Genomic DNA, 24,674 nt, shown 5'->3' with positions numbered 1-24,674 from the left:
AAACAACCACGGTGCAGTAATATCTGAGCAGCCACACATAAGACGACGCTATTCATTGTACCTACATTCATCTCCATAGCTTAGGGTCCTGCACATTTTGTCAATCCCTTAAAAGGATTTTCTGAGATTGTGATAGGTTTTAATAGATACGTATGTTACTTGCTTACGTTATGCATCTTCCCCATTCTTTTCTTTTCAATTCGGACTCTCCTCACATTTTCACCACGAACATAACTCACTCTGGTTTATAGTACTTCCTGTTCCTGTATCCAACCAAACCCATGATGCACTTCTACTTCCTCTGCCAAACCTCCAGCCCCGCCCCTAACAACAACCAGCTAGTTTATAGCCCCTCCCACACAGCTACTTACATAGATACTCCCCTATCACTGCCCCGCCCCAGGACATCACAGGAAATAGGAAAGAGCTGCATGGACATGGTCGTGTGACCACAGTCCAGAACAAGGGATAGGGGCAATAAAGGTAACAGAAATATCTCATAAAATTACAGCTACCAGGAAAACCCCTTTAAGTCAGCAGTATATAGAGGAATTTACCAATGTATACTGACATATGCACATTCATACAGTGGCCTATGTCACCCATAAGCCCCAATGTTTTGCAGTAATATGAAAATTCGGTCTCCTTTTCCCTAACCCTTACCACACGATGCGGGTTCATCAGAGCCGTCTGCACAGTCCGCTCCCTGATCGCAGTACCAGTGACCAGGAATACAACGTCCGGAGGTGCAGCGGAATTCACTTTCTGTGCATGTTAGAGTATCTGGAAAGGAGATCATAAAGCAAATTATATTTTATACAATCATTTTAATTAAGCAGATATTTCAGGCTCTGTTATAAATTATATAGATTTATAAAGAATAGCCTAGGATTTGTAGGTTCACATACACATGCCTCAGCTGGCATAGGCTTTGCTGATTTAACACAAAATGTATTTTTATTATATTTTTATATATAAAAATATTCATTATTTCTAAACAGCAATTTAAAAACTATTAACTGTCAGCTGAGATCTCCAGTGTAATGTGGTCCCACATACAGATGTAGAAAATGTTAACTTGCCACTCAATGCACTAAGTACACAGTTGCAGTAAACTTTGATTTGAAAATTTCAATGGCATTTGTTGGCACGTTGTGTGGACTTAAGGTTTGATTCATCTGCATCACCCTCTAGTAATTCAGTTAGGGAAGGGAACTGCCAGGTACATTCTAAAAACTCCCATTTACTGTATGTTTGGCACTAACATTGATTAAAGTTCAAGGACTAATTCCTGTGCACACGACAACACCCCCTGTCCTGCACATCTGCAGGTCTGTGTTAACACATGGAAGTAGTGTTGTGTTGTGACTATTGTCTTTAAATAAAAAAAAATAATCTGACCTTCAGCTTTGCCATTTAATTAAGTAAAAAAAAAAAACATTCAACTATCCTGTATCATGTTTGCTGTTTAAAGGAGTTTTCTCTTGACAGATAACCCCTTTTAAAGTATAATAGCACCACCGGTAATCATCCGATTTTGCTAGACAGGTTGCCACCATCTGCTAATTTTTACCACAGTGACCACTACAGGAGAAATGTGGTATTACATCTGACCATTCAATGGAACGCTGGTCCATCTAATACATGGATGGTCTAGGTCTGTCAATGCAACAGCTGATATTGGTTAGAAGAGTGGTTCTGAATGGGTCCAAATGGAAAGTGTTCTTCTATCATTAAATCTCCTTTGATGACCTATCCTCAGGGTAATTCATCAATAATAGATTGGTAGAGGTCCGATACCCAACACCACCACTAGTCAGCAGTTTGAGGCAGCTGATATCACCGGAAGCTATACAGTATAATTAGTGGAAGCAGAAGCTTCTGTCCACAGTTTAGTTTTCGATGCTGGCATAATGCAGATCAGCTCCTACTCACTTGAACGGAAGCTAAGCGTCAGTGCCCCCCTACAGCCACCACACAATGTATGGCGCCTTCTGCTTCCAGCTCATATACTGTATAGTCAAGGGTGGCTGCCTGAAACAGCTGATTGGTGGGGGTGCAAGGTGTCGCGCCCCCACCATTCTTAGGATAGGTCATTAACATCTAAGTTTTGAAAAAACCCTTAAGATATTAATGTGATTAACTCAGTACCAGCCCCAACAAGGCTCAACATCTAAACTCCCTAGTGTTGCCTACAGCACATGCCCCAATTATTTTTTTTCCCAGTCTAATGTGTCAGTGGGGGATGCATACAGTATATGAGCGGTGTATCTCCTATTTAACAGGGTTATAAAAGCTTTCCAAGCAATTATCCAACTTATCGATAAAGTTTGAGAATGCTCCACAACTCACAAGACTCAATAACTTTGAGACGACCATCTGCATTACTGCTGTAAAGTAAAGGGCTTTCTCCCCCCCCATCTCCGAAGCTCTGTTGTCCGGGCAGTCATTAGTAATCTGATTAACCTCTACACATCTTACCACAATGAGTGGGGCTTTCATCGCTCATATCTCCGCAGTCATTATCCCCATCACAAAGATAAGTACGAGGAATGCAAATGTTGGTGCTCTGACATTTGGTGTACCCTGGCTGACATGTGCGATCGGCTTTAAAAGAGAAGGAGAAAAGTGCTGAAAAATGCTTAAATGACCAGAATCATCCAGTTAGAAAAGTTTCATTCATTCCTTATCAGAGGCTGAAATGGAGGACATGATCAGATGCTCCTTAGCATTGGGAGACAATCTCTCACTTTTTTTGACTTAGAAAACATGCTGAAAATGACTTGTTGGGATTTGTTCATGGCTGAGGAGCAACTCTCAGACATGGAGGAAGTATCAGCAAAATTTTAATAAAAAGCATAAACTTGTAATTTTGTGGGACAATACATAACGTGTAATAATGTAATAGGTCATCAATATGCTATATGCAATAACAATCATGTAATCATAGCTAAAGTGCATACATCTGCCCAAACTATCTGAACTGATAAAAGCCTACTTGACCCATGCAACATCCTACAAAATTATTGATTGTGTCCAATTTTCTCTCTATGTAAGTCAATAAAAATGTTGGGTGGAAGTCTTCCTCATTACGGTAAGACCTCATTCACATCAGTACATTACTGCTCCATATATGCAGCACTCCATCCAGCCTACTGAACCTCCAGATGTCTCAGATGCCAAATTTTGGTGGTATCCCCTCCATAGAAGCATTTCTTGTTATGTAGAATACCCCTATAATATGTGGCCCTAAAAAGGCACCACAAGGAGCGCTCACAGCTCCATACTACAAAACCATAGCGTAATCTGAATATGACTGTTCCTGTCCTTCATCCCAAATCATCAGGTGTCTAGCCAGAACCCTTTTCAGTACCTTAGTGGACCTTCAGATGCCAAATTATGGAGTTATCCCCCCATAGAGGCATTTCTTATCATGTAGAATATCTCCATAATACATGGCCCTACAAAGGCACCATGGGGCACCACAAGGAGTGTTCCAAGCTCCATACTATGGTCATAGAGCATTCCTCATTTATGATATGACTGTTGCTGTCTTGTACCCCAATCACTAGGTGTCTAGCCCCAGAACCCTTTCGAATGCCTTACTAAACCTCCATATGCCTCTGGTGCCGAATTATGGAGAAGCATTTCTGATAATGTAGAATATCTCCATAATATGTGGCCTTACGAAGGCACCACAAGGAGTGCTCCCAGGCCCACACTATGGAGCCGTAGAGCATTCCTCTTCTGGGATATGATTGCTCTTGTCCTCCACCCCAACCACTAGGTGTCTAGCCACAGAAGAAAACTTTTTGGTAAGAAAGTTAAAAAATAAATTTGTAAACTAATCGTAAATTGTACAGATTTCCTTTACAATTTAGAGAATATGGAAAACTTACGGCAATTCCTTTCATCAGATGTGCCATTGTCATAGCAGTTGTTGACTCCATTGCAAACGTATGAGCGGGAGATACACCTGCCATTGTTACAGGCAAATTCAGTGTTTGGGTCACAGGTTCTGAACAGACACCCGGCTTCGTCACTATTATCTCCACAGTCATTATAGTGGTCGCAGCGATAGCTATAGAGCACACATTTCCCATTGCTGCAGGTGAACGCTGTCGGTGAGCAGGTATGAAAAGCTGCAAAAATAAGACACAAGTGAGTGAAGTGAAGAAACATAGGACGCTGCACCCAAAAGTCATGCCTATTCTATACTGTACCTGCGAGAGCAAACACAGCTGCAAAACGGACTGCATGTTGGAGAAAATAATCATTGGGGTTAGTCATGTTTGGAACAAGATGCAGGGGAAAGGTTTCTGTAGAGGGAGCCCAGCTGCATCGCCATATAATAACCAACATGGGGGAGGGAGCTCATAGGCTAGCACAGGTAAATGAGTTATGCCACAAAAAATTGTCTACATTTTTAAACCACTAACCGGATCCGAATACTTTTGTAATTGCATGTAAATCAAAAATGTTGTATAGCCAGTGAGCTGTTCAATAAAATGTATGTTTAGCGCCACCTGCTGTTTGTTCTTTTCTTTATTTCTTATCCACCTCAATAAGGAGGTCGCACGTGCTCAGTTTAAATCTTCAACTGTCAGCAGCCATATGTTCTGTTAGAAGCTGTGGCAGTTACAGGGAAAGAGCTGCCATAGAAAGGACATGCCCCCTCAGAAAGGACACACCTGATGAGTAGAGATGTCGCGAACATAAAATTTTCCGTTTGCAAACGGCGAACGCGAACGTGCGAACCGGGCGAACCGCAATAGACTTCAATAGGAAGGCAAATTTGAAAACCCACAGGGACTCTTTGTGGCCACAATAGTGATGGAAAAGTTGTTTCAAGGGGACTAACACCTGGACTGTGGCACGCCGGAGGGGGACCCATGGCAAAACTCCCATGGAAAATTATGTAGTTGACGCAGAGTGTGGTAAGTTGAAATCGCAATGCGATTTATAGAACTTGAATTAATCGCATTGCGATTTCAACTTTCTCAAATCCGACAGTACATTCTAGCATGGAGTCGTTCCCATGGTGATGGGGACGCTCCATGAGCACGGAAGTCGGCAGAAGTTCTAAGTTGAAATCGCAATGCGATTTATAGAACTTGAATTAATCGCATTGCGAATTCAACTTAGAGCTACTGGGTTCCGAATGGTTGTATTGCTAGAATATAACGAAGATTGAGAATATAGTGCTATAGTCGTTATATTCGTCAATTCTAGCAATACAACCATTAGGAACTTAGCTCTAAGTTGAATTCGCAATGCGATTAATATAACCTGCATTTTTTCGCATTGCGATTACAACTTAGATCTGAGTTCCTAATGGTTGTATTGCTAGAATTGACAATGAATATAGCACTATATTCTCAATCTTCGTTATATTCTATCAATATAACCATTAGGAACCCAGCAGCTCTAAGTTGTAATCGCAATGCGATTACAACTTTGTGACACTGCAGCTTCAGAATTAATCTAAGATGGACGCTGTCCTTGCTTTTTGATAGGCGGTGGGAGGGTCTGGGAGGGAGGGTCTGCTGCTGATTGGCTGGAATGTGTCTGCTGACTGTGAGGATGTCACAACCATGTTTATGGCCGTGACTCCTTGGGAGCCGCATACAGTTGCCCGCGGTTTGGGGTTGTTGTGTCAACCGCAGCTGGAGGCATTTTGCTGTTTGCCTCAGGTGCGGTTGCCGCGGACAACAGTTATATGTGCGGTTGCCTTGGAATTTGTGTGCGTGTATGTATGCACTTTTGTATGTCTTTGTGCACTCGGTTTTATGTTTGGTGTGCACTGACATCTTCCCTTCACTGTGGTTGCCCGTGGCAACGTTTGGTTGTATTGTGTACATGTGGTGGCAGTGTCCCGGCCTTCGGGCTGACTCCCAGGACATGATTGCCACCCATGTCGTTGCCTGCGGCAACAGTCACAGTGTGTTCTTAGTTGGACACTTTCCCTTTAATTTGTGTTTTCCCTTCTTTGGTATTGGAAGGGTTAACTCCCTTTCTGTGTGTGTGTGAGTCACGGGTGTGTCTGACTGTTGGGTGTGGCTTCTTGGCCCTATAAAGCCTCAGTTGAAGGCAGTAGTCAGAGAGGGTGCTTCAGCCATGCTTGCTGGAGACAGCCTCCTGGCTATTTACCAACTGCCAGTGGGGGCCTCCTTTCTGGTCATAAAAATAATGTCGTTTGGTGTTTAGAAGATGTGTTTGTCTTTATGCTTCTTTATTGCAGCTTATGGATCTGGGTTCCTGTACGTGGATGTGTGGTTGCTGGGTTCATCTCAGGTTGTGTGGACATCAGCTTGCCAGCACAGGGATCCAGTCAGCAAGGCTGTGGCAGGTAGGTGGAACTAGTTCGGTTCACCTGCCATATCCGTAAGTCTGTTTGTGTTTCCCCTTTTCCCTGCAGCTTGGCCAGTGAGACCCCTGTTCCTCCGTGTCCAGTAGGAACAGGCCGTCTTACCCTGACTCCTAGTCCAGGGACCGGTCGGAGGGTGAGTTAGGGATCCGAGGTTCCTGAGCATGGGTCCTCCTACCTTAAAGGTCGGCCCATGCAGCTAGGAGTTAGGGTCAGGTTATGGACGCTTTAGGAGGTGACCTGCTCCCTAATCCTGTCGTCCTGGCCGAGCAGCGACCATCTTCCGGCATCGCACGGCTGAGGGTTTTCCCCATCCTCAGCCGTGACAGAGGAACAGGGTCAAAGTTTGCTCAATGATGATGTATAGGAGGCGGACCGAACATCGCATATGTTCGCCCGCCGCGGCGAACGCGAACATGCGATATTCGCCGGGAACTGTTCGCCGGCGAATAGTTCGGGACATTTCTACTGATGAGAGGCTGAAATGAATCTAGCACAGCACTTGGACCAATGAATGGGGAGATCTCCTGATTCCATGTGAGGTACAGGGCTGGCTCTAGCTTTGTTAGAAAGAGACTGTCATGTGCTACATGATGCATCATTTTCACTTTTTACATCAATCATGGCCTAACTCCTTCGACTGAAACAGAAAATGGCGGCCAATTAGGGTGGCTGTCTCATCAGAGAACCCATTTTGCACTGTAGAGGCCATGGAAGCCATGAGTTCGATATAATGGAAGTCACTCTTACAGAGTAGTTCTCCTTCATGGCTCATAGAGGGGAGTCCTTAAAGGTAGACCTATCCCTTTAACCCCTTAGTGACCAGCCTGTTTTGGGGGAGATTTTTTTTGCTATTTTTTTTCATTGAAAAGCGCATTTTCAATGGAAAATAAAAGTAGTTTTTTGGGGGGGGTTTTTTTACTGGAATTTTTTTTTATATAATCTGGTTTTTTTTTGCATTTTTTTTTTTTTTACCACTTAATAGTCCCACAAGGGGACTATAACAGACAATATTCTGATTGCTTTTAAAATACATTGCATTTTAAAGTCAGTGGTTTACTGACATTGACCAGCAGGCTGCGCCAGAGAGGCACAGCCTGCTGGAAACTACTCAAGGCAGGCAGGCGCCATTGCCTGCGGCATGTAAAGCGTTAAACAGCACAGATCGGCTCTCCTGCCAGTCAGGGCTGTTAGAGCAGAACCGCGGCTCTCATGTGAGAGCTGGGTCCCCGCTGCACGTGAAAAAGCAGCGGCCCAGCCTAAGGCCCCTTAGTGACCGCTGTAAAAAGGCGTATGGGTGGTCACTAAGGGGTTAATTACTTGTAGAGGTGGTGCTTTGTAACTATAACTGCTCTTCCCATTCAAGCAAGAAAAAAAAAAAGTGGTGTGGGGGATGATAAATTTCCCCCCTTTGTGTCCATTTCGACACTCGATTGATGGTTACATTATCCAAGGAAAGAAAATTTTTGATAATGAAATCAAACAGTCCATCAATAGATTTATGGTGTCATTAGGCCTCTCTTTCCCAAACCAAGCAATAAACATGATCTTTTCTAACAGGTATAAATGTCTTGGCTTCATAAAATTCCCTGTTAATAGGGTTGTAGGAGAGCAAAAATGGTGCCCCTCTTGTCTACAGGCTGCATTTGGTATTGCAGCTGTGCCCTATTCAAGTGAATGGTCTTGGCTGAATATTCTGGTTTATCCAATGTAAAACAAATAGTAAAAAAAAAAAAAAAGCATAAAAAACACATATAACTCACCACATACACGTTCCAGTTCATCGCTGCCATCTTGGCAGTCATTATCATTGTCACACTTCCATCTTTCCGATATGCATCGGCCATTGAGACATGTAAACTGCCCGCTCTGGCACCTAGTGGCGTTGTCTACGATACAGTCCTTGTTGTTGTTTGCCAAATACCAGCTTCCAGTTGAAGGACATTGGCATTCTGCTCCATTGGGACCTTAACATTCAGACAATATTACCACATGTACAGTTGTAGCATTCTTTAACTTGACACAAAGCATTAAATACGCAATTGCAGTAAACCTTAAAAGCTATGTACACCTTTGGGAATTGGATTGCATTTTACTCGTTTTGGGTTAAGAATCATATTTTTTTTTTATTGGTCTTTATTAAAAATTATTGAGCCCTTCAGTCACAAAGCGTTAACCATTTGTGTAGCTGTGTGAATGGTACTTATACTTTGTGCCAGTCATCTAATAAACCTTATGTCTAATAAGGTGATAAAAACACTTATTTTAGCCACATTCTTCTTAGTAAGATAAGAATTGAGCTATAATGAATGTTCAGGAGGTCAGAGATAAGGAGCCGTCAGCTGAGTGAAAATTCAGAACCTGCTACTAGACAAACTCAAGGCTGTACAGAGACAGGGGTTCAACAATTTTCAATAAAGACAAATTTAAAAAAAGATTTTTAGGTGAAAAGAAGTACAATGCAATAGTAAAAAAAAATTGCGGTCAAAAGGTATATATAGCTTTTAAGTTGACTCTTAGGCCTCATGCACACGACCGTTGTGTGCATCCGTGGCCGTTGTGTCGTTTTCCGTTTTTTTTTACTGACCCATTGACTTTCAATGGGTCCGTGGAAAAATCGGAAAATGCACCGTTTGGCAGCCGCATCCGTGATCCGTGTTTCCTGGCCGTGAAAAAAATATGACCTGTCCTATTTTTTTCATGGCCAACGGTTCACGGACCCATTCAAGTCAATGGGTCCGTGAAAAATCACGGATGCACACAAGATTGTCATGCGCGTCCGTGATCCGTGTCCGTTTTTTCCTATCATTTCAATGGCAAACTTGACTTAGATTTTTTTTTCATTTTTCATGTCCGTGGATCCTCCAAAAAACAAGGAAGACCCACGGACGAAAAAACGGTCACGGATCACGGACCTACGGACCCCGTTTTTGCGGACCTTAAAAAAAAACGGTCGTGTGCATGAGGCCTTAACATAACAAAATCCACTGAAAGTCAAGATAACATCAGCTGCCACTGCTTAATGTACCACGAGTAGTGATGAGCGAACCCGAACTATACATGTTTCGGTTCGGGGTTCGGGTGGTGTAGTAATTCCGTTATGGATTCCATTATAACGGAATACGTAGACAGAATGCAAAATGGAAATCTTTAAGAGGCATTCCGTTTTGATCCGTCATAATAGAAGCCTATGGACAAGCATAACGGATCCGTCTGGTTTCCGTTAAGCAGTACTGAAAACAAAGTCCTGCATAATGGAAATCAGACGGATCCGTTATGCTTGGCCATAGACATCTATTATGACGGATCAAAACGGAATGCCTCTTAAAGGTTTCTGTTTCGCATTCCATCTATGAATTCCGTTATATTCCGTTATAACGGAATTCCTACGCCACCTGAACCCGAACCTGTAAAGTTCAGGTTCGCTCATCACTAACCACGAGTATAAAGTTAGCCAATGCTTCATAGGTATCGCAAACTGTAAAAGAAGACATAACCCTTCTACATACGCATAGTACATTTTACCTGGCGCACAGATGTGGCTGCAGCCACCATTGAACTGATCGCAGGGGCTGGCGCACTGCTGTTGCTTGCTTTTAGCCAGAACATGGATATCCATTGGGCGCTGTGGAAGGTTCTGGACCATAACTATTTGATCTGAACCATCGTGTTTATTCGCCCGGTATATGCTCTTTGTGTTCCAGTCAGTCCAATAAATGTGTTGATCATACAGGGTCATAGCAAATGGATATATGGCAGTGCTAACCACAACTTCACGATTTGCGCCAGTTAAAGAGCAGCGTTCTATCTTCTGGCTGTTAAAGAAAGAAGAAAAAAAAGCACAAATAAAAAAAATAAAAATATATATTACACCGTAAATATAAAAGCAGTCTTGTTCTTATATTTATTCATACCAATTTTTTTTTAAAGGAACACTCCAGCCAGGACTGTGTTATTCCTAGTAGAGACGCTGAAGGGGTGGGGCATAACACATGGATTCAAAAGGACACCAAAGAGATGATACCTGTCATGCACCGCCCACTAAGGTCCTGTACTAGGCTTAAAACATTATAAGACTGGAGTGTTCCTTTAAATTTATGACATTTAAAACAGGAAAAAAAAATTGGTACCTAATACACAACTGGGGAAAATTATCAAGAAAGGAGTTACTCTTAAAGGGGTTTCCCAGAAGTACAATATTGATGAGTTATCCTCAGCCTCTTCAAACAGCTGATCTGTGGGGGTGCTGGGAGCCAGACTCCCACCAATTAGATATTATTGACCTATCCTGTGGACAGGTCATCAACATTTTACTAACCACAGGCAACAATGGTGCAGTTCCTGAAATAAAAAAAAAAACACATTTTTCTAATCTAAAAAAACACCTTTACTGGTGTGTGTTTTTTTTTATGGATTGGTATATACTGTATATAACATCTGTTTTTTTATGGGTTGGTATATACTGTATAGAAAATCAGTATAACACCTGTCTTTACTTCAGTTAAAGGGATTATCTGGGAATGTATATCTTCGACCCCCACCAGTCAGCTTTTAGAAGAGACCAGCCCTCCGTGAGCACTGTGGCCTCTTCCTAGGCCATGTGATGTGATGTCACCGTACATTGGCCACATGGCTCAGTTGCAAGTCAATGGGACTGAGCTGTAATACCAAGAACAGCCACTATACGATGTATGGCACTGTGTTTGGAAAGCTGCTCAGAGCCAGCAGTGCTCACCAGCTGATTGGTGGTGCTGGCCGGGACTCTGATCTCCGCCAATGTGATAATGATGACCTATACTGAGGATAGATCATCATTATAAATTCCTGGACAACACCTTTAAATAAAGGAGTGCAATTAGCTTTTAATGCAAAAATTAAAAGGCCTTTTTTGTGATGGGTGCCCAAATCAAGACACAAGAAGAAAGAAAACTTCCTTAGTATTAGCATGTTCCATGTGTACGATAGCTACAGTCCTTTCATCAAAAGCAGAGGTAATAGTACATACAAAACTGCATCAGCCCAATAGATTCGCTCTTCTTCGTAGTCAAGGGTAAGTCCATTTGGCCATACCAAGCTGGAGTTCACAATGACTGTACGGAAGTTTCCTCCTAGCGTGGCTCTTTCTATCTTGGCATTGGTGCCCCAGTCCGTCCAGTACATGTACCTAATATACAGAACAGGGGAACACTATTCAGTTCAGACACAAAACAGGCATAGCACATGCTCAATGTACTCTATACACCACTGTATACTATGGACTAGGGCTAATATGGCGGTCCTACCCTCTGCACGGATCCAACATGATAGCTCTGGGCCGGGATACGCGAGCAATCAGCAGTACGATTGGACCCATCCAGTGCCATTGAGGTTATGGTCTGGTTTAGATAGTCACTGTAATAAACCCTTTTATGGATCCAGTCAAAGGCTATTCCATCCGGAGCTCCCAAATCTAAAAGACAATTCAGAAGACATAAGGTTTCTTCAGTATACACCCCTAAAAAGAATACCGAAATATACAGCTGGGTGTTAAACAAAAAAGCTCATATATCAAGATAATAAACTTGTACTTATAGTCCTTAAAGGGGTTCTTTCACTTCAGCAAGTGGCATTTATCGTGTAGACAAAGTTAATACAAGCCACTTACTAATGTATTGTGATTGTCCATATTGCCTCCTTTGCTGGCTAGATTCATATTTCCATTGTGGTATACACTGCTCGTATCCATGGTTACGAACTCCCTGCAATCCATCAGTGGTGGTCGTGCTTGTACACTATAGGAAAAAGTGCCATCCTCTCTGGTGGCTGGGATCGTAGGAGCTCACATAGACTAGTACTTTTTTCTACAGTGTACAAGCACGGCCACCACTGCTGGATCGCAAGGTGGTCGTAACCATTGAAACAAACTGTGTATAATGTGATGGAAAAGAATGAATCCAGCCAGTGAAGGAGGCAATATGGACAATCACCATACATTAGTGCCTTGTATTAACTTTCTCTACATAATGAATGCTATTTGCTGAAGTGAGACAACCCCTTTAAAATGCATTGCACTTGCAGAACTGATCTTGAGTTTCAGCTGTTACAAAAAAATCACAATTGTACTGATGGTCACTGAGAAAGTCAGCAAGCTTGATGACAGATACGCCCCTAACAGATTCCCCTTTAAACCCAACCAATGCAACACTAAACAATATTGCTATTTTTCTTTTCTTCACTACCTGAAGCCACCGTAGTATGCTGATTTAAAGATGAAAGACCAAAGTAGCGAATTTCACTCCGCCCCGCTCCTGCACTTCGGGTGTAGTATATTCTGTTATCCAAGCTGTCAAAATCAAGAGCCACTGCTGTCCTAGGGATATTGACCCTGGGGAAAGGAGGACTGTGATTCTCAGGGTCCAGGGGCAAGCTATTAATGGAGCCTTCAAGGGCATATATCAAGTAGTCATCTGTTGATATGATGCATCTTGTTCCATCGCCACTAACTGCCCCAAAGGCACAACCACACTTTCGAGTCTGTGTCCCAGGTAGAGCAAAGCAAAAGTGTGCACACCCTCCGTTATTCACCAAGCATGGATTGTTGCCGACTTCCTCCGGTGAAACGGGTTGAAAACGTTTGTCGAATACAGTAACGTCCCTAAGAAGATTGATATTATCCCTGAGGACAGTTGGCTGCTCGGTGTTTCCAGGTTCCTTGCTGGCTTGGAAAACCTTTTTCAAGTTTCGATCCACCCAAATAATTGTGTTTTCAAATATGGTAATCCCATAAGGCGTTGGGTAACGGTTGCCATATCTTACTATTTCGGTTTCACCACCTTCCGGTCGAACCCTTGCAATCATATCCAAAGAGTCATCAACCCAATAAACATAGCCAGTATGGCGATCCACGGCTAAACCTCTGGGTGTAACAATTCCCTCAGACACCAGGACGGTTCTGTTGGTGCCATCTAGAAATGCCCGCTCAATTTTGGGATTTTGTCCATAATCTGCCCAAAAGAGGTATCTGTTCCTAGGGTCCACCACAATATGCCTGGGCATATCCACTGAGGTTTTCATTAGGACACGACGGTAGGTGGTGTTCAGGCGAACTACTTCGATGAAGGTTTCGGTCAAAAATGCATTGGTGAAGTAGAGATTTCCTAAAAAAATAAATAAAAATATTTACATGGTGGGTCTTATTTGTTGACTTTTTATTGTATCTGATATTTCACAGTTTCATATTACCCAGTGGTGTATCTTTCATGAAGGCAAACAACGATACTGCTATGAAGCCTGACATGAACTCCTTCCAACATAAAAACACATTTTTGTGCGGCTGCCACTAGGGGGAGCACAGTGCAATGAGAAAGATTCCATAGCAGTCAATGGTAACTGTATAAATTCCAGTGGACTAAGCTCTCTCTATTAGTGGCTTCAGGCAGTCAGTTTTATAATATACTTAGGGAGGCCACAGGCACAGAACAGTATGGGGGAGATTTATCATTGTACTTATGTAAGGTATGTAGTGGAAATACATTGAAAAAAATTGCTGTCCAGAATGACACCATACTTATAATAAACCTATTCCACTTTTTCCGCACAGAAGTTGAATAAAGTGGCTGAGGTGGAAGGCGATTTATTTATTACACTTTTAGGTAATTAAAATGTCTTCCTCTTAATAAAAAACAAACAAACAAACGAAGTCAAGTTTTGCATTGTGTGTTGCCTTGTAAGTGTTTGACCCACGCATACTGGGAAACTCGTTGGGGCAGGCAGCCCATAATAAGTTTATGGGTTCCTGTGATATCAGTGTACACACTTCTACAAGTCCATAAATTTCATAAAAATTATATTCACAAAGTTTCACCAAGCTTTTGATTTAACCGACCTGCAACCCAGTCGACAGCAATTCCTCGAATTCCGTTCCTCCCTAATACCACCAGTAACAACATTTCTAAAATAGGAGCCATTGGGTTTAACCCGGCGGATGGCATTGTATCCAGACGAAGAGCTGCTGAAGTCACACCAGTATATGAAACCAGGACTGCATGTGAACATCCACATGAAGAGCATTGCGTCCTACAAAAAGGTACAAAAATCAGGAAATGTATACTCCTCCATCAATCTTAAAGGGGTTCTCTGGGAATTAGGAAAATTAAAATACTTAAATATTACTTTATTATAAATATATCCCTAAATATCTTTCATTAGTTATAATGGCTTGTTTTCTGGGGAGCAATCATTAGGAGTAATAAAATGGCTGCCGTCCTATCAGTACACATATGTCTGCGCTCCTGAACATAGAAGCCCAATGGCTTAGGTAGGTTTAGCGTAGGACCCGCCTGACCTGAGACCACCTCGGCGCTTGGTAGGCGGGCTCAGATGTGTTTTGATCAAAATATATTGGCTAAGTGTCTCAGATATTATCATATCAGAGTGAGGACTATATAATGCTTGCATCTACTTTACTAAGTGCATTATTACCTTATTTCTGTGATTTTCTTTATTATAAATATATCCCTAAATATCTTTCATTAGTTATAATGGCTAGTTTTGTCTGGGGAGCAATCATTAGTACTAATAAAATGGCTGCCGTCCTATCAGTACACATAAAACCTGTCCTAATCACACAGGAGGACAAGTTACTTCAAAGCAGTGAGCTAAAGAGCTGCCTCATCTTCTTCTATGATCCTGAATACAGTTTAATATGATATTCAGCTGAATCTCTGTAGAAATGGAGTTCATGAGGAGACATGAAGTACAGAGAGGAGAATGGGATGTGGATAATGAGCAGCAGAACTTGCATGCAGTCTCCATTACCACAGTCTATCCTGTCCGTCTTCTCTGTACATCATGTCTCCTCATGAACTCCATTCCTACAGAGATTCAGCTGAAGATCTTATCATCTGTATTCAGGATCATAATCCCTGACAAGCAGAGCAGAGAGGAAGGATGAGGCAGCTCTTTACCTCAATGTGGTAAAGTAACTTGTCCTCCTGTGTGATTAGGACAGGTTTTGTGTGTACTAATAGGACGGCGGCCATTTTATTTCTCCTAATGATTGCTCCCTAAACAAAATGAGCCATTATAACTAATGAAAGGTATTTAGAAATATATTTATAATAAAGTAATATTTACGTATTTTCATTTTCTAAATTCCTGGAGAACCCCTTTAATGTCATAGAGGGCAAATAGTTATGTTCCTACAAAGACAAGATATAACTACTCAGCCTCTTATTCATTATTCTAATGCAGGGATCAGCAACCTCCTGCACTTCCAGCTGTGGTGAAACTATCACTCCCAGCATGCACATTAGCTTGGCTGCTCTCAGTACACCTATGTAAGGGAATGAAGTATGCCGGGATTTGAAGTTTCACAACAGCTGGAGTGCCGAAGGTTGCAAGCTTATGTTCATGGCATAAGGATGGGGAAATGATAGCAGGTCAGTCCTGTCCTTGGCTGATTGACTGCTAAAACCCAATACAGCTAGTAGTTCTAGATGCAGGAAAGCGGGGTTTGTCATGATAACACAAATCAGACCACATATGGAATATTGTGTACAATTTTTGGCAGTTGTGAAGGACATAGCAGAATCAGAATAGGTGCAGACGAGAGCAACCCAGGTACTGTATTTAGTGGAATGGGTGGGTTGCATTATCAAGACAGGTTGTCAAACTGATGGCTGAGATCTAATTACGATATATTAATATATCATCCACAAAAATTAGCACCAGAGTCACATGCTCACTGTGCCCATGATCACCAGATGAACATCTAGAATGGACATGCGAACAAAAGACCACAGCATCGCAGGCTCCGAAATGTAGCTCCAAACCGTTTATTCAGTCATAGCCACCATACAAAAATGCATTTTTGTATAGTGGCCATGACTGTCTGAATAAACAGTTTGGAGCTACATTTGGAGCCTGCGATGCTGTGGTCTTTTGTTCATATCGTATATATATCTCTTATATATATAAAAATTAGTTTCTGTCTGTCTGTTCTTTATGCGCGACCAAACAACTGAACCAATCTTTCACCAAATTTGGCACACAGGTACATCAAGGGTCCGGGAAGGTTTTAGACTGGGACATACCGTTCCTGAGATATTACCAAAAAATTACCTGCATTAGCCAATACAAGCCCCCAACTGTCATGCACACGGTCACATGATCTTATAAGCCAATAGAAGCTTGCAGGTCCTACTCCAGGTTTCCATAACAACTGATCACAGGTTTTAGCAGTCATATGACGTGTCAGGATTAGATATACAGCTCAGCAGACAGTATCACACAGGATAGGATTAGATACACAGCTCAGCAGACAGTATCACACAGGATAGGATATTAGATACACAGCTCAGCAGACAGTATCACACAGGATAGGATTAGATACACAGCTCAGCAGACAGTATCACACAACATAAGATTAGATACACAGCTCAGCACACAGTATCACACAGGATAGGATTAGATACACAGCTCAGCAGACAGTATCACACAGGATAGGATTAGATACACAGCTCAGCAGACAGTATCACACAGGATAGGATTAGATACACAGCTCAGCAGACAGTATCACACAAGACAGGATTAGATACACAGCTCAGCAGACAGTATCACACAACATAAGATTAGATACACAGCTCAGCAGACAGTATCACACAGGATAGGATTAGATACACAGCTCAGCAGACAGTATCACACAACATAAGATTAGATACACAGCTCAGCAGACAGTATCACACAGGATAGGATTAGAAACACAGCTCAGCGGACAGTATCACACAGGATAGGATTAGAAACACACCTCAGCAGACAGTATCACACAGGATAGGATTAGATACACAGCTCAGCAGACAGTATCACACAGGATAGGATTAGAAACACACCTCAGCAGACAGTATCACACAGGATAGGATTAGATACACAGCTCAGCAGACAGTATCACACAGGATAGGATTAGATACACAGCTCAGCAGACAGTATCACACAACATAAGATTAGATACACAGCTCAGCAGACAGTATCACACAGGATAGGATTAGATACACAGCTCAGCAGACAGTATCACACAGGATAGGATTAGATACCCAGCTCAGCAGACAGTGGGGCGGGGTGCTGTAGAGGTCACTGTTATGGGGTATACTTTCTATATCTTTTAACGACACACAGAAACATTAAATTAAATAGATGAAATATACCCGTGCGAAGCCGGGTCCTTCTGCTAGTATATATATATATTACAGAGATGAATATCCAGTTTGTGGCGTAATTTATAGAAAAATCCAGGGGGCCGCACAAGGCCCGGCCCCTCCCACAAGCCCCTACCCCTTTCTCACCACTTTAAAAAAGTGTAGAGAAGCTCAAAAGAGAAGTGCGAAATAATTTGCGACTTTTTTACACCACAGTAGTGGTGTAACCAGTGTAGGAGATGACTCACAATGCATTTTGTGTCAACCCAAAAGACAGAGATAACAAATTCAGGTCTACTATGCTGGTATTTGCTCAAGATCAGTTATGGAGAGGTTGGTCTCATCTAATGCTCCCCCCTCACACGCTGTCTATTCTGAAATTGTATTGCAAAGTCTTGAACCCCATATAAGTACCATGTGAAGACAAGGTCACCTACCTCTTCCTGCCATTGGTACCATAGCTTCGGAGTGATCCGCAGATTCTAAGCTGAACCCTTTGATTGCGGACAGCATTGACACCACAATAAAGGAGTTGTACGGCGTGCAGGTTCTGTTATCAGCGCTAAGGTTGAATCCTGTAGCACACGCACAAGCGAACCGTCCACTGGGTTTGGGTAAGCACAGCTGCTGGCAGGCATCAGGGTTGTTGCTGCATCCATTAGAAGAACCGGACACTTCTGTGTAGGAGATGAATATACAGTTTATTCTGTATGAAAGGTTAGACCTTTTTGTTTTATCAGCCAGGCAATACACAAACTTGTTTTCCTTAGGAAAATATAAAAAATACATATATTCCCTAGTAACCCTGCACACGCGCCGAATATCATTCACTTAGCCATGCAGCACATGTGCAGTGTGAATTCAGTGGGGCTAATCTGTGTGTTTCCACCCCTCTGCAAGAACTGACATGTCCATTCTTTAATTTCCATGACACAGACTTCAGATCTGTGCAAGGAAAATCCACCATGTGTGAAGTATAACATGGACTCCCACTGAAAAACACAAGAGGTGAATTGCACGGAGTTTCCTGGAGATTTCAGAGCAGTCCCAAAATCCACCGTGTGAAGAGACACACTCTCATAGGCTGCTGAATCAAGTCTCATGCACACGTCTGTATTTTTGGCCCGCATTTGATCCTCATTTTTTTGCAGATTGTTCACAGAACCCATCTCAATGGGGCTGCAAAAGATGCAGCACACGAGCCCCGTAAGTCTTTTTCACGGTCCTACAAAAAAGGTAGAACATGTACTATTCTTGTCTATTTTCAGGACAAGGATAGAACATTTTTGCAGGAGTAAACAAAAAAATTAAATTAGGAAAAATAACGGTCCTGTTTCTTTCTGTTAGACATGACGGAAAAAATTGTCTTGTCGACAGCACGATTTCTTCCGTCATGTATAATGGAACTAAACAGAACTGCTATTTGTCCCCATAGACATGCATTAGGACGGAGCAAAACGGAAGGAATGCCTCTTAAAGGGTTCAGTTTTGCATTCCATCCTAGAATTCCCTTCTAACCCTGTATAACGGAGCCCTATAATGGAATTCCATAACGCGAATAAGAAACCCGCCCTTAGAAGAATTGGGGGAGAAGGGCTGTGAGATGACATCCCCTAAAACACTGTTTTATAATTGTGCTTTTAAAAAGAGGCACTAAAATTATATGAAATACTCAAAAAGTGAAAAATGACCCACTCTTATAAAAAGATACTCACTGTCTCTGTAGTGGACACGTAGACACTTAAGACCTGAGATGTTGTCTCTCATGACCACCCGGTTAGATCCCGTAGACTTATCCACGCGTTCAATGGCCTCGTAGTCCCGGTCAGTATAGTACAGATAGTTCTCATGAACAGCTATACCCCAGGGGTGTGAGAGATGCTGCACTATGGTAATTCTGTTCGTTCCATCCACATTTCCTCTTTCAATCTATAAAGACAGTTATGGAGTCCTCACAATCTAATATATAAAGCTGAGTGTATATGTGTATATATGTCCGCTAAAGGAATCCACACTGTTGCATTTACAATCACAAAATTTGGCATATGATACATCAGGTGTCCGGGAACGTTTTAGACCAGGTCTCGGCTCTCTAGCACATACCGTTCCTGAGATATTCCCAAAAAATGCATTAGCCAATAGAAGCCTGGTCACATGTCCCTTATCAGCCAATAGAAGCTGGCAGGCCCTTAGTCTCCACATACACACAGTTTTACACCAGGTTTCCATAACAACCCATCCATTTTTCTTTACTGCTGTAGGTCAGCTTTAAAGGGGCAGGGCCCTGTGGATGACACTGTTAAAGGAGCGGAGTGCTGTGGAGTTCACAGTTCAGGGGCAGGTAGGGTGGCCATTCAGGCCACCCTCAAAAGACGGACTTAAAAACCCCGCCCCCAGGTCCCGCTAAGCCACCCAGTTAGCCCACGCCCCCTCACACTCCACAGCCAACACGGATTGAAAAAAAGAAGGGTAAAAATCAACTTCTGTCAGCTGCAGGGGTGGGAGGGAGGGTGACTTTCTCCCTGCAGCTCACGGTCAGACAGTACCATGCTGCTGTCTGAGAGTGAGCTGTTCAAAAGGACATCCCTGTGTCCATCCAGGCCCTGCGCCGAACAGAGGACAAGAAGTCTGAAAGCCAGACTGTCCAGCCTAAAACCGGACTCTGGCCACCCTAGAGGCAGGCTGCTGTGGAGGTCACAGTTAAGGGAATGGTCCGCTATGGAGGTCAGTGTTAAGGGGCAGATTGCTGTAGAAGCCACTAAAAGGGGCGGCCGCTATGGAGGTCACTAATAAATGGGCGGCCGCTGTGGAGGTCACTGTTAAGGGGGGTGGATGCTGTGAAGGTCACTGTTAAAGGGGCTGATTGCTGTGGAGGTCACTGTTAAGGGGGCGGGATGCTGTAGAGGTCACTGTTAAAAGTACAGGCCCTGTGGAGGTCTCTGTTAAGAAGGCAGGGAATGGTGGAGGTCACAATTAGAAGGACGGTCCGCTATGGAGGTCAGTTTTAAGGGGCAGGGTTCTGTAGACGTCAATATTAAGGGAGCGATGTGTTGTGGAGGTCACTGTTAAGAGGGAGGGTTATTGTGGAAATCACTGTTAACGAGACGGGGTACTGTGGAGGTCACTAATAAAGGGGCAGCCGCTATGAAGGTCATTATTACAGGGGAAGGCGCTGTGGATGTTACTGTTAAGGGGACAGGCTTCTATGGAGGTCACTGTTAAAGGGGCAGGATGCTGGGGAGGTCCCTGTTAAAAGTACAGGCCCTGTGGAGGTCTCTGTTAATGGGGCAGGGAACGGTGGAGGTCACAATTAAGGGGACGGTCCGCTATGGAGGTCAGTTTGAAGGGGCGCGGTGTTGTAGAAGTCACTGTTAAGGGAGCGATGTGTTGTGGAGGTCACTGTTAAGAGGGCGGGTTATTGTGGAAATCACTGTTAATGAGACTGTGGAGGTCACTGTGGAGGTCACTAATAAAGGGGCACCCGCTATGAAGGTCATCATTACAGGGGAGGGCGCTGTTGATGTTACTGTTAAGGGACAGGTTACTGTGGAGGTCACTGTTAAAGGGGCAGGGTACTGTAGATGTCACTGTTATAGTGGATACTGTTGATATCTTTTAACGACACACACAAACATTAAATAAAATAGAGGAAATATACCCATGCGAAGCCGGGTCCTTCTGCTGGTGGCTATATATAGTGCAGGGCTTTCATTATACATCGCACGAGCCAGAAAGCATTGCTATGTAAAATACTTTTAATCTTGCATCAAACAGTGAGAGGTGCAATATTAGGACTGCATAATGGAAATATTCATAGGCTCATATTCCGCGGGTCCTTTTTAACGTTTCACTTTTACAACAAATGACTGAAGCTCTCTGTTGCTTTAAAGTGCAGTGATGTCTAGCAATTGGGAAACATCTACAACCCCTAACATGCTTTTATGTGTGCAACATATACAGCTGCATATGGGCATGGAAGGTAGGGGGGGTGCACCGCCAGCTTAAAAACTGTTTCCTGCTGTCTATTAGACTACACGTAAGGAACTAAACTAAATTTATGAAATTAGCGAAGGATAGTAGTGATACAGGGGTTGACATCTATTCTCACATGGGATTCTTGTATAAATGTATTTAGTTGGAGAAAAAAATATCCTCAGAAGTGCATCTGTCAGCATGATCAACCCTATTAATCCAGGCATGCAGTCTGGCAGGGTTGATCATGCAGATTCAAACAATACCTTTGTTATGTCTGTAGGAAGAACCGTTGCCAAAAAGAGCGTTGTTGTAATATGCAAATGAGCCGGTTCGAAACCAAGGTGCCAGACTGAGCCCTCGGAGCACTGCTTTTGTAACACCCCTCTGATCTGGGCATACACCGCTCACCCTGGATTGACAGGGCTAGACAATCAAACAAGAGTAGCTGGAAGTGCCCACATCAGAGGGCTATTGCAAAAGCAGTGCTCTAAGAACTCAGTTGGTGCTCGAACTAGCTCATTTGCATGATACTAAACACATAGATATCTCGGCAACAGTTCTACTTAAAGACATAACAAAGGTATCGTTTTAATAAGCATGATCAACCCTACAGCGGCTACATGCCTGATTAATACGGTTGATCATGCTGACAGACACTCTTTAAGAGTTGCTACCACATGTGGATAAATTGGACAAATTTGTATGGGAACAACAATAGAAACCATGAATAGACCTAAAGATTAGTGAAGTTATCCAAAATTCTAATATCATAAAACTCTTTTTAGCCATCCAGAATTTATTTACCACTCCGCTGCCAGTAACGGCCCAGTACAGCTTCTGCTCCGCGATGTCAATTGTGATAAACTCGACATGATCAAGGTTGTTGGTGTACAAGACAGTTGGGTTGGAGCCATCCATATGTGCACTGGCAATCTTTGGAGGGACACCACTTTCAGTCCCCTGGTCCGTCCAGTACATCTTTCTAGAAAGACAAATTACAATTTTCTTACCAAATTTTCACAAAATGTTTTCCAAAACAACATACCGGTAGTTAAGATAATAATTATTAACTGCAAATGAAAGTCCAGACAGCAATGCTAACCAGTCATGTCAGCTGATTGCAGAGCAAGCTTTAATGGGCCTCATTAGTTTTGAAAAATTTCGATTCGGCAACTTCGCCGAAGTTAGCCTAGAAATTTGATTAATTCCGAATTAATTAGTCACGAATCACTATAAATCATACCCAGGCCACTCTGCTTTAGGGTACGGCCTCGCGGAACGCCCGTGCTGCAGGCGGGTTGTGGCCATGCTGAAGCAAAGAACTGCGCAGTGAATTAGCTCACAGCTGCCTTTCATCTAGTAATGAAGACCGCACAATATATTCCCCCTTCATTGTTAATGGCCGTGCAGGCACCTTTAAACAGGGGCTATTGCTGGTATGGGATTTGGCTGGTTAGGTGGGAGGACAATATGCATATTATTGCCTGCAATCTCCTGCAGGTTATTTGACAGTAAACACAGAATATTAATCAGCTCTGGCATACCCACTTCTCAACCCCAGCGTTCTCCTGCCCTACAGGTGGGAGCCCTTCTTCTGCCATCTGCTTTTCCTCCTTTACCACATCATCTAATATTGATGAGAATATGTCATCAGGAACATCCAGCTCCTCCTCTCTGCACCCTGCTGACTTTTCTAGGACATAGAGACTTTAAAGGATGATTTGGAAGAAGTAAAGCCAGCAAAAGGATAGTCATCATTAAGACCAGGCCCCCCTAAGGGATGCAGAGCGCAGGGAATTGGTTGGCACGCTGGCAGTGGAATAATAAAGGCTTCCATTTTATTGGTATTGAGTTACATATCTTAGGTTACGGCTAATGTAGGAATAAATAAAACTGATGCAGAATACGTCTCCCTGCACTGTCCCTGTACTCTCCCTGCACTGTCCCTGTACTCTCCCTGCACTGTCCCTGTACTCTCCCTGCACTGTCCCTGTACTCTCCCTGCACTGTCCCTGTACTCTCCCTGTACTCTCCCTGCAGACTCCCTTCACTCTGCCTGCAATATCCTTCTATTAATCATTTTAAGCAACACTGTCCCTAGTACATGAGTGCTTGCCATATCTCTCACTATGCTCTGCTCACAGTTAAATGGCAGAGACCATGTGGGATAAGGGTTTTATAGGTCTTCTTACTTTCACATTCCCTGGGTTTCTTACTTTCACTTTGCAATGTGTGAAACCGTAAAATGACACTTACTAATGTATTGTGATTGTCCATATTGCCTCCTTTGCTGGTTTGATTCATTTCTCCATCACATTATACACTGATTGTATCCAGGTGTTACAATTCCAGGGGCAGCGCAGATACTAGAAGCCAGGACGGGAGCTGCTGCACATAGCCTATTCACACTCCTGCGGTCGCGACCAACAGAGAGGTTGGCACTTTTTCCTAAAGTGTGCAAGCACGGCCACTACTGCTGGATTGCAGGGTGGTGGTAACCCCTGGATACAATAAGTGTATACTGTAATGGAAAATTAATCCAGCCAGCAAAGGAGACAATACATTATTAAGTGCCTTGTATTAATTTTCTCTACATGAGAAATGCCATTTGCTTAAGTGAGACAACCCCTTTAAGGTTCTGTTTAGAAATTAGTGAATCGGTTTGAAACTAATCAGATTTGACCTGGATTTTTCAAGAATTTGAGGTGGTGATTTGATTCAGGTCAGTATTGGAGGTAGAGAACAAGAAAAGAGAGAGGAAAAATTAATAATTAAAAATCAATAACATTTTTGTAAAAAGTAAGAGACAAGAAAGAAAACATAGGAGTCCTAGGAGACCTCAGATAGCCATATATACATTTTCAGGCCAATGGGAGTACTTTCGATTTGGGTAGAGAACTGATCTGGGCCCAAATTGAATCAGTCGGCCATTGTGGACGAATTGCATTTGGAGCAATTTGCTTATCTCTAGTTCTCTGCAAACTATAAAAGATAAGTGCGTATCATACCCTCTAGCGGGATCCACAGCTATTCCAAGTGGTCTTCCAGCTCCAGTAGGGGTCCCATCATTTGTAATAACAGTCTTTCGATACTTTACATCTCCATACAGTTTAAGAACCTTAAACGATAGGGGTGAAGTAGATGCAGATAAAATATGGATT

The 24,674-nt window shown here is 42.9% G+C and overlaps 1 protein-coding gene across 1 annotated transcript in view; it reads right to left on the bottom strand.

Moving 5' to 3' along the window:
- The window catches only part of LRP2 (LDL receptor related protein 2), a 199,620-nt gene that overhangs the window by 48,736 nt on the left and 126,210 nt on the right, over positions 1-24,674 (bottom strand). Inside the window, 16 exon segments of the mRNA XM_044302728.1 lie at positions 664-783; positions 2,482-2,607; positions 3,900-4,142; positions 8,131-8,334; positions 9,893-10,182; positions 11,373-11,531; positions 11,650-11,702; positions 11,704-11,816; positions 12,586-13,503; positions 14,232-14,274; positions 14,276-14,383; positions 14,385-14,422; positions 17,976-18,215; positions 19,254-19,467; positions 22,318-22,495; positions 24,522-24,631. Coding sequence (XP_044158663.1) covers positions 664-783; positions 2,482-2,607; positions 3,900-4,142; positions 8,131-8,334; positions 9,893-10,182; positions 11,373-11,531; positions 11,650-11,702; positions 11,704-11,816; positions 12,586-13,503; positions 14,232-14,274; positions 14,276-14,383; positions 14,385-14,422; positions 17,976-18,215; positions 19,254-19,467; positions 22,318-22,495; positions 24,522-24,631 — 3,157 coding nt within the window.

The sequence above is a fragment of the Bufo gargarizans genome, chromosome 8 (assembly GCF_014858855.1).
Source record: "Bufo gargarizans isolate SCDJY-AF-19 chromosome 8, ASM1485885v1, whole genome shotgun sequence".
NCBI lineage: Eukaryota > Metazoa > Chordata > Amphibia > Anura > Bufonidae > Bufo > Bufo gargarizans.
This window is presented reverse-complemented; position numbering and strand designations above follow the sequence as displayed.